The following is an 11191-nucleotide window of genomic DNA, read 5'->3' as shown; positions in this document are numbered from 1 at the left end:
CACTGTGATCCTGCATGACCTGAGCCCTTGGTGAAGGGGTAATGGGGAAGAACAGCAAAGTCACTAAGAGTGCAGTCAGCTGTCGCCTGGGTCCAGCCTGATGAACATTTACAACGTCTTTTATGCTCATTCCTCTAAAATATGAGTGCTGTAAACATGGTGCAGTGTAGCTGATAGACACCTTGGGTTAGAAATGTTGGTGCAATAACAGGCAGATATTGTGAGTGTAGAGAAGATGGCTGGATGTGTCTTGAGCTGTGGCTGAAGGACCAAAGGAGGAACTAAGGAGGCTTCATGAAATGAGTATCTACTAGACTTAGACTTGCATTATAGATGGTATATGAATGTTCTACTTAAGCTGACTTTCTTTTTGGGTACTGGCAATAACTTAGAGCAGTTATAACAGCAATAAAAAACCATCTCAAGTATTTGATTAAAATGCTTTAAAATTAGATTATATTATTGACTCTATAACTTACGTGCAAACATGGTTTCTTTGTTTAGATCTTCACCTTGCTGCTGAGCTTGGGAAGACACTACTGGACCGTAACACTGAACTAGAAGAATCTTTACAGCAAATGTATGCAACAAATCAAGAGCAACTGCAGGAGATAGAGGTAAATACTTAAGAGATCCAAGTGTTATTAAGTGCGACACAATAGCACTTAATCACAGAATGTCAGGGATTGGAAGGGACCTCAAAAGATCCTCTAGTCCAATCCCCCTGCCAGAGCAGGAACGCCTAGATGAGATCACACAGGAAAAGGTGTCCAGGCGGGTCTTGAATGTCTCCAGAGAAGGAGACTCCACAGCCTCCCTGGGCAGCCTGTCCCAGTGCTCTGTCACCCTCACTGTAAAGAAGTTTCTTCTCAAGTTTAAGTGGAACCTCCTGTGTTCCAGCTTGTGCTTGTGCAAGCCTAGGGGATGTTCTGCCTTGCCCTGGTTTGAGCCATGAAGTCCATTGCATTTTTGCAGACTTGGCACTGAAATTGCTGACTCGGGGAGGAGGTGATCTCCTGCCCTGCTTGGGAACAGGGAGAGCGGTGCGCTGATGTGACCTCTGTTCGTGGCACATGTTGGTGTAAAACTTGTTTGTATTAATTTCTAGTTTTTATATGAGATTGTAGGGCTGTTTGTTCTTTCATTTGTTGCCCCTTGGCCTACCATTGGGCATCACTGAGAAGAGCCTGACTCCATCCTCCTGACATTCGCCCTTTACATATTTATAAACATTAATGAGGTCACCCCTCAGTCTCCTCTTCTCCAAGCTAAAGAGCCCCAGCTCCCTCAGCCTTTCCTCATAAGGGAGATGCTCCACTCCCTTCATCATCTTGGTGGCTCTGTGCTGGACTCTCTCAAGCAGTTCCCTGTCCTTCTTGAACTGTGGGGCCCAGAACTGGACACAGTATTCCAGATGCGGCCTCACCAGGGCAGGGTGGAGGGGGAGGAGAACCTGACATCTAATGGACACTTTAAAGAAAAATACTGAACAATCTTAAAGTACTTCTGCTACTTTGAGAATCTGAGAACCTGTATAAGCTTGATCATAGTTAGAACTGTTTGATTAACAGAAGCTTTGTGCCATTAAACTTCATGTTGGATTTGGCTTGTTTAATGACAAATGACTGCTGCTTTTCTTTTTGCACATAAGTTCAGTTATTTTATTGCTAAACTTTGCTGATCTTGCCAGGTAAAATGAGATTAAATTATATTATGAATAATTTAATAATTTAAATTATTATATGTAAATGTTAGTGGTCATTGCACTGAAATTTAAATGCTGGTAAGTGCAGGAGAGAAATTTAAGTAAAATCTGAAGATATGTACTTCTACTAAAGGAAGCTAAAGTCTGTTTCAATTAAAAAAAAAAAGGCAAAATTAAACTCTTAAATAATACTTAAATACAGGACATAGTGAATATATTGTTCTGTATTTTCCAGGGGTGGGGAATCATAACCACCCTTTCAAAACCACTCATCTTTGTGTTACTTGGTGGAAAAACCTGGCCATATTTTTGCAATTTTTTTTTTTTAAATATTGCTTGTGTTCTTGCAGACCTAGTGTTTGTCAGCATAATGATTTTTTTTTTTTTTCAGCTATTAGAGGGCAGTGCATGGTCTCTAATAATTAAATTATTAAATATTTAGTACTTGCCAAGATATTGGGAATGTCAGCGTTTCAGCTTGGTTGTGGTACGCAGCACAGGGAACAGGCTGTGACTGCTATACACCAGATTTTTACAACATCTGAGATCCTCTGTGCACCCTACTTTGCAGTTACGGATGGCGTGTGGATTTTGTACAGCTGCAACTCAGGATTTAAAACATTTATCACTGTAGTGGTAACAGGTAACTTAAAAGAATCGTAAGCTTAACACTTACAGATATATAGGTGTCTCTAAAGTATTCACGTTAACACAAATGCAGCATTTTTATCAGGCGATGCACAGCTTGTAGGTGCAGGGGGTTTTTGTAAGGTACTTCTGTTTCATACTTGGGCTCTTCCCTCTTTTATGTGATAAAAGTTATCTTCGTTATCCTGTTCATTCTGTGATACGATGGTTGGAATGGCTGATATTTATATTAGTGCCACAGCATTACAAAAAATGTATTTACTTATGCAGAGACTTAAAATAACTCATTGCCATGAATGGTTCTTAGAAAAAGATTAATTCTTAAGATCTAGGGAGGACAAACACTTCGAGGTGCTTTACAAATACTGTTCTACTTCAGGTTCAACACCAGCATGAACAACCACGTTTAAGGAAGTGTTTAACACAGTTACAACACACCTTTTGAAATAGCACAGCATAACTTTCTGATAGAGAACTAACCTGGCTCATTGCATGGAGCTACTTAATAAGCAGTTGTATTTTAACACCATCTTGAAATATGAAAAATACATTCTTGCTAAGCAGCATTCACTTATAGAAATAGCCTGGTGCCACTAAGGATGAAATATCCTGTTGGTTTAAGCTGGTTTATTTGCTTAAGTGTTTTTTGGTGGGTTAGTGTTTATTGACTCTGTAAGAGAGCTTCAGCACCAGAAAGCAGTCAGAAGTGTCCTTCCAGCAGTGATCTATAGTTGGTGTGTTGCAGGGTCAAGTACTTGTATGTTCAGACAACCTCAGACAGTGACAGACTAATTTATTCTCCCAATATCTTGCTTTGCTTAGCCAGTCAAAAACCCAAATCAATACTTGTGCAATACTGCATTTTGAAGGCTTTATCTGATGCCTGTTTCTTCTCTTTGCTTCTCTCCCCCAACATGGGTAGGAGTGTATATTGGGTCGTCCTATTAGCTCCCTCCAAGAGGAGGGGGAGAGAGGTGGGAGCAGTTTTTGTGATGCTTCTGACATACAAGTAGTGCCAGCACCTTTATTGGCCCTGACTGTCTTGAGTCAAAGAACCTATAGACTGTATTCAGACCTTCTGTAACAACATGCTGTCTTCTCTGTTCCACCACCTGTCTTAATCTTATGTCTTTTGCCAGTGGAGCTTAAAAGCTTAGCAACTCAAAACATTTATTTCTCCAAAGAAATCTCTCTTGCATCTGGGTTTCTGGTAGAAAAGAGAAAGTCAAATGAACCCCTTCTTCAAATACCCAGAGAGAAGCTGAAGATGGAGGAGCTGAATGTATTAGTTTACTGGCACAAGGGATTGTTACAGGAGCTCACAGAAACAAATGGGAGTGAAGTTAGCATGTGCAAGGTGCAGTACTCTTCAGCTGGTAAAAGCAGTTCAGTCAGTTATTTTCATACCTGCATTTGTGTGTTGTGGGAACGCAGGATACCCCGCTGCACAGGGTACACGTGCAAGCAGCACACCAGTCTCTAGGCTTGACTTTTCCTAATTTTCAAGTGCTTGTCTCTGTAACCTAGAGGTGACCTTTCAGCTCTTCCTGAAGCTACTCTGCTGTGTTTCTTACTAGCTTTTTCAGTGCCTTATATAATTGTAAATCTTTGGGGGTTTTTCCCATTAATTCACATCTTATGGGTAGCAAAGTCTAGAACTGGCTAAGAAATCATTCTGAAATACAGTACTGCCTTGTCTGCACTGAAAAGGGAGGGTCAAAGACTTTAGGATTATTAAGATTACATGTAATATATTAAACGCTAACATATTAAGTATTTTACAGCCTTGGATCATTATATCTGACCTCTGTGCTGACACGTGTGCCACTAACTAATCATTGTAGATGTAATAAATGCTGGATTGAAAGAGCAACTTTATTTCTGTCTGAATCTATTCTCAGCACTCCGACCTCAGAAATACTGACATTCTCCTTTTAATCATGTGGTAGAATGTAGGAAGTCTCAACTGCTGATTTATGTTAAGTGCTCAGCTGCAGGGGAGGTGGAATAAATGTGAACTTCTAAAGTATTTATTACCACATCTATACTTTGTTTTGGTGGCCTGGTTGTACCAGGCCAACTTGACCCCAGTACTGAAGATACTGGAGATGCAAGGTGGAGAAAATGGTGTTTCACCTCTTCCATTAATCTACAACTTCTGCAAAATCCCATTGCAGTAAGTGGTAACATCTAATTCTGGCACCAAAGCCTTGGTTTCTGTGCTCAGCCACACTTGTATTGCTGAAGAAAATCTGAAGATCTCCAGCTCCTTCTGAGAATAACCAGTGAAAGTTAATCTGAAATGGGTCACATTGAGATTCTGCTGCTAATCCATGTACTATTTTTGTGTAAATCCTCTCACGCGTGCACAGGCTACAGAAGGATCTAGCCAACTGCTATCATGTTGATCTTCTACAGGTCTGTATGTAGCAGTTACTAGTCCTAATGAACTTACTGTTCTTCAGTTGCCTAAAATGAGGTAAAAGGTTAAGTAGAATATTAGAAGTTTTAAATACGTGACGGACCTAGGTTAGAGAGAAGTAATTCTGTCTAGAAGTCTGCTGGGTGTTCCTACTTGAAGTCTACTTCTCAGTTAATGTCATGTAGTAATACAGAATATACTGCAAGAAATAAATTCTATGCAAGAACAAAACATTGCAGATTTAAAGGGTTAGGGGTTTTTTTGTTCAAGTCTGCCTGATGCAGACTTTTGTGTGGACTTCTAGAATCGGATTGGTCCTATCCTGGGTGGGACAATAGAAGACACTTGCATTATGAGCCTGAGGTGATTGTTAACTGTTCTTAGACTGAGAATTCCAAGCTTTGCGACGTTATTCAAGAAACTTATCAGTCTATGTTATTAATTGTAAAACTAAAGAGGATTAAAATGAGAATACTTCATGTGGAGTTTTATTTTTTTAACAAAAGCAGACCTTTATTTGTAATTACAGTAACTGGAATAGCTCCCTGTGGGTAATTAAGATTGAATTAAATAATTTGATTATACTTCCTGACACATGGTAGCCCATATACTGTCTTAGGTGTGACCACAACCTAAATTCTGTTCTGCTGAGCCTAATGCTGCTTCAGACTGGAAGAACTTAGGTCAGCTGAAAATAAATTTAATTATGGGTGGGTGGTGCCACCCAGTATTTCAGTTTTAATGCTAAGATAAATGCTGGGTCAACACTGTTAGAAAACTTATGTTGGAACCCACTGCAACTTTTAGAAGGACTCAGTGGATAGCTAAGGGCTGTGTTGAAGTTTGGCTTTGTGGCTGTATTAGTGACGACTGCAGTACAGACAAACCCAATACAGAAGGTTTGGGTACTGGCCAAAGCCTCGCTGCAGCAAGGATAGATGAATGTAGCTTGCACCACCAAACCCAACTCCTCTGGATAAAAGGCAGGTTGATCAGCCTGGACTGACCTGCGTGACAAAGGCAGGCTGCCCAGCTGAGTTACTGACAGCACCTCTTCAACTGAGCGCTTAGCAAAGCAACCACTGGAATTACATTTCTGGAACTTAGCAGTTTCTCCAGGAACGTGAATACACACGCAGAACAGGAGCCCTGTCTTTGTGCTTCAAGTATAAACCAGTAACAGTGACACTGTCTTGCAGTACCTCACCAAGCAAGTGGAGCTCTTGCGGCAGATGAATGATCAGCATGCCAAAGTCTACGAACAGCTGGATGTGACAGCAAGAGAACTTGAAGACACTAATCAAAAACTAGTTGCAGAGAGTAGAGCTTCACAACAAAAGATATTAAGGTAACAAACTTACACTACATCCCCTTCTCTCCCTGCCCCAGTTGATCGTATGGAACAGAGCAGTCCAAGTGTAGTTATTGGGCGCTGTCTCTGTCTAGTGGTGTTATACAATGCTTTTAAATTCAAAGGGTGGCTTTATTTAAAGGTCTTCTGGGGCCAAAAAGCAGCCTTCAGAAGAAGCTACAAGATGAGGGGATGAGAAATTCCCATGTCCTTGTCTAAACACTCAAAAGTTTTAACAACAATCCTTCACCTTTTAGCCTGACAGAGACTATTGAAAATCTGCAAACACACATAGATGACCTGCAGCAACAAGTAGAAGAATTGAAAAAGTCTGGACGAGGCCGGAAGAGCCATGAGAGATCTGACCAGCCAAGATCAATGCATAGTTTCTCATGTTTGAAGGAGCTGTATGACCTTCGCCAGTAAGACTTTTTACCTTACATAGCAAAGAGAATGCTGAAATTATTTTAAGCAAAGCTTTAAAAACTGAGACAAGCGCAGATGTCAAGCAAGCTAGCAGAAAAACATCTAAAGTTCACAACTAGCAAAATATCTGCACAGTCCTGCACTGCGTGGTGTTGCCACTGCTTCAGGCATGCTACTAGACTGTACTACTCTGTGTCTGAGAGGAACTGCAGGTCCCACTTTCTGTCTGGAAAGGTTCTCTCCTAAAGCCTCCAGCCACATCAAACTGTAGCCTAGAAAGCTTACAGTGACTTGCACCCTACTTTTTTTTTCAGTCAGATAAAAGCACACACAGAGATAATCTGAAAAACATCCTCAATGCAAAATATTTTCCATAACTTACCCTTTCCTGCATGTCTGTGGATATCTTCTTTTCAAGGAAGGCAGGATTCCTGCAATAGCTTTCCTGAACATAAGCTGGTTCAAATGAAGCTTAAGCTGGTGAAGTGGTGCATGGAGCTCTGGGCTGCTTTTTCAATCTAGAGCAGTTTAACCCAGCTGAACTGCATTAGTGTGCCCATGAGGACAATCACCGAGGGTAAAAGCTCAGACTAGCTTCAGTCCTAGAAGGTAATTTTGTAAGTGAAGCACCTCCACAGACAGGCAGAACAGGCTTTTGTGTCTGAGCTTCAGCACTACATAGAGATAGGACCATAGAATAAATCCATACATCCACAAATAAGTTATTTCTTGACAATTCAAAAGATAGTGGATTCCTTGAAACTGCCAAGGGCTTGTGGAAATACCAGCCTGTGGAACTGCCCCGTCAATTTTGAGGCTTCCTTCCACAATCAGTAGTGATAAAAATTACAAGAGTGGAGTGCTGCAGAAAAAAATCTGAGAAAGTATTGCATGATATGTGGAGACTGTGTTTATTTAAACTTAAATTGTAGGTCTGGTTATTCACTAAGTTTGTCTGTAACTTGAAACTGTTAACGAGCTGCTATGCTGCTGGAGCTGGGAGACTTGATTTGATGGCATGTAAGTATTTACAAACTCTTCTCTGGTTATTAAATGGACTGATAGGTTAGTAAAATGACTGCTATGTATACTCTGAGGTGTGTTAGCGCACAGTTTAAATCTGTTTAGGTGTGGTCAGCTGTAATTTCTACATTTTATAATACTTATTTTTGTTTCTGCAGGTATTTTGTTTATGATCATGTGTTTGCAGAAAAGATTACTTCGATGGATAGTCAGCTAAGTCCTGTAGAAGAAGAAAATGAGAACTTAAAAAAGGCAGTTACAGTTCTGCAAGCCCAACTTAGCCTAGAAAAAGAGAAGAGGGTAACAATGGAAGAGGAATATAGTCTCATGGTAAAAGAAAATTGTGACCTTGAACAAAGGCTTGTTGATATAGACTTGTATCGGGCTCGTGCAGAGGAGCTGGAAGTGGAAGTAGCTGAAATGCGACAAATACTTCAGTCTGAAAACACATTCCATAATGCAGAGAAATTGGTGCCAGAATCCTTTTTCATTTCATTCAAGGAATCTTTAGAAAGGGAGCTTGGTCAGAACCTGGCAGATGATGGACTTCTGACTGCATCGGAGCTTGAGAAGAAGGCGCTGAGACGGAGCAGCAGTGAAACCTTCCTGAGCAGTGCTGCAGGGGGAGACATTCTGAGGGGCCATGAAGAAACGTGTATTAGGAGAGCTGAAGCCGTGAAGCAGCGAGGAATCTCGGTACTTAATGAAGTTGATGCTCAGTATAATGCTCTGAAAGTGAAGTATGAGGAACTTTTGAAGAAGTGTCAAATGGATGAAGATTCTCTGAAACACAAGGCGGTACAAACACTGAAGCAGTATTCCAAAGACCTAAATGTGGGGAATAGCCAGTATGATCTTTCAGCTAGCAATCAAGAATTCACAAATGTGGAGCTAAGTGACTCTCCCACAAATGCTCTTCCTGAATATAAAGCACTCTTCAAGGAAATTTTTAGCTGTATCAGAAAAACAAAGGAAGAAATAGATGAACACAGAGCTAAGTACAAGTCCCTCTCCTCTCAGCCTTAACATTAGACACACTGATGGCCCATTTTCTGTTGATGACTAATCTGTTAGTCAAGAAGGGGAGAAAAAAAACTTTATACAGATGTCTGACAACCCCTTACACCAATGTATTTCTTGAGCACTCAAAATGAATGTTTTGAATTGGCTTAGTAGACCTGTAGTTAACAAGCTCGTTAGTTAACAGCTAGTTTCCCTGTACCTGTGTAGCAATAGATTTAATGTTGTTTAGCACTGTCACACAAACTAGTGCTTGTAAAGCAAACAAACATCATAGCTTAATACTACACAACTACTTCATACTACACTTAATCTCTGGCCAGAGCAGTAACTGACACTAGTTTCCGTAGTCCACTTCAAAAATAACAGATCTAAGAAATCTGTACTGTGCTTCTCCCAAGGAACCAGACTCAGGCTTTCCTGTGGTTCGCAGGTAAGGCTGCAACTGTCTTATGTAGAAAACTGACAAAAACAAAGCCCCTGACCAGTGTCGTGATCCTCTCCTTGGTTCTTGAGAATGAAGTTGGCAGTCTGGCTGAACTTGCTTTGGCAGGGAGGTGGAGAGCTGGCACAGTGACCTGCACTGTGCTTGGTTTAAGCTAATACCATGTTTTCACATGCACTAAATTCTGTCTTCCTACTAAGAAAAGGATTTGATGTAAAGTTTGCGTGGCTTTCTAGGTATGGTTTTTTATGTAGGGCACTTTGTCTTGAGGCAAGATACTGTGAATCGATAATGTATGTTATTTGGGACCTACTGTTCTTTGGTGGAATGTCTGCAAAGTACATTTTTATGTGTATTTGGTAAGATAGAAAGTTGCAATTTAGCTATTTAATGTTAGTAGTAGCACTGACATAGTGGAATAGCTTTTAATCTTACATACCACAAACTCCAAGTGCTTGAAGGAGGCAGGCCAGGTAAAACCTTATTGTACTGTTTTGTCTGTTGCTTCCACTGTCAGCTTCTGTGGACCTAGTCCATGCTGCCTGGGGGGCAGGAGGGTGGACACAACACTGCCAGAACACATCCTACTGACACCAGGGGACCACGCTCTTGTTCTTCCTCCTTCTCGACTCCCTAATAATAATTCATATGTATTCAAATTCTGAAAAACAATGAACATGTAGAAGTATGTTCTTTAAAATTGCTTCAAAGTATGAAGAAAACAAAGGCTAAGAGATGAAGAGAGGGGGAAAGGCACAATGAAAGGTGACATCCTTCTCCTTTTAAAGAGTCTCATGGCTTTAATTTGCTCAGCTGTTTTGGGAACCAAGGTGCTGCCTGAGTTGCTGCAATACACCAAACCGTCCACACAGAGCAGTGACAGTTTCTCAGCTTTAGCTGAACTGCTGCTGTGGCAGTTCTGTCTTATGTTGTACCCTGTTACGCCTGTGTAGAGCTGTCCTTCAGTTGCAGAAGCAAGAATTCATATTGTGGGAATTTCTCTAAAAGATGTATTGCATTCTGAAAAATAATTTTAAAAAATCAGAATCTGAATCTTGTGAGTATTTTTCTAAGCAAATAAATAATGCAGTCAAGCTACATGTGTAACTAGTAATTATGCCCATCTGTGCCAATCAGGAAACAGAAAATCCAGTACAGATGGTGCCTGCATTATCTTGTCTTGCCATCTTTCTGACATAGCTCAGATGGAGTTCCCATTAAATTTGTATTTTAAAAAGGTTATGCTACATGGAACAGGATAGGCCTGTCTAGGATAGAAATCCAGAGGAGACGAAGTAGTTTCTCCTCATTGTTGTGATGTTTGTCAGTACTGTTCAAAAAGGAGGAGGGCTGAGGGGGGGAAAGGCAGAAAAGCCGCTGTTCTGCCATCAGGTTAACTGTATTGTCACTGTTTCTCCAGCACTTGGATGTCATTACGTGGGGGTCTGCCCCAGTTCCCAGACTGGAAAGCAGCAACCTTAAACGAGAAAGGCATCATACTGTTAGTCACAAGGGATTTACTACTAGTGTTCCTCACCCCTTCAGGGGAAGGGGGATCCACACCTGGTGGAGCAGAAGACATACAAAAGTTCAGATGGTTAAATAGTTGATCTTCAGTGGGTTATTACTGTTGGGTAATTTGCAGCACTTTCCTATATACAATTTTTATGCTATAAAAGTATCATAAATGTTCTTGGATTTCCACAGAACTATTTCAGTCTTCTGTAACGTAACTTCCCCTCCACTACCTGTGCCATTGCTAAGCTCTGGCTGTACTGTACTTTAACACTTAACTGTACATATTGTGCAATAAAAACCTCCAAGGCTGGGTTCTTCTTTCACAACTCCTCTCAGACTGGGGCTTTCCCAGGGAGAAGCTTTATAGAAGCCACCATAGGTAATGCTGTGGCAACAGGGTGGTACTAGGGACATGTCAGCCATGGGTGCATCTAACAGACCAAGACAAGGGCTGCAAAAGCTGCCTGAACTTAAAACACCTCCCAGTCACACGTAGTTAATTGAGTGATGCTGGAGTATTAATTAAAGTAGAGTTCTAGCAGTTTGTAAATAGGTATTTTCCACAGAACTGTGAAATGCCATAAGTATGGTAACAATATGCTTAGCCAGTCTTATCTGGATTAACTACCTTAA

General features: G+C 40.9%; 1 protein-coding gene across 1 annotated transcript; it reads left to right on the top strand.

Moving 5' to 3' along the window:
• Positions 1-504: 504 nt before the first annotated feature.
• CDR2 (cerebellar degeneration related protein 2) lies at positions 505-8846 on the top strand (the record flags this gene model as incomplete). The annotated part of the gene is made up of 4 exons (XM_010168170.1): positions 505-617; positions 5975-6123; positions 6384-6548; positions 7734-8846. Coding segments are annotated over 4 exons (1295 nt in total), but the record flags the coding sequence as incomplete, so codon positions are not given.
• Between the last annotated feature and the right edge of the window lie 2345 nt (positions 8847-11191).

The sequence above is a fragment of the Antrostomus carolinensis genome, unplaced genomic scaffold (assembly GCF_000700745.2).
Source record: "Antrostomus carolinensis isolate BGI_N321 unplaced genomic scaffold, ASM70074v2 scaffold23725, whole genome shotgun sequence".
NCBI classification, from domain to species: Eukaryota; Metazoa; Chordata; class Aves; order Caprimulgiformes; family Caprimulgidae; genus Antrostomus; species Antrostomus carolinensis.
The sequence above is the reverse complement of the archived record's forward strand: the minus strand, read 5'-3'. Positions and strand labels throughout refer to the sequence as shown.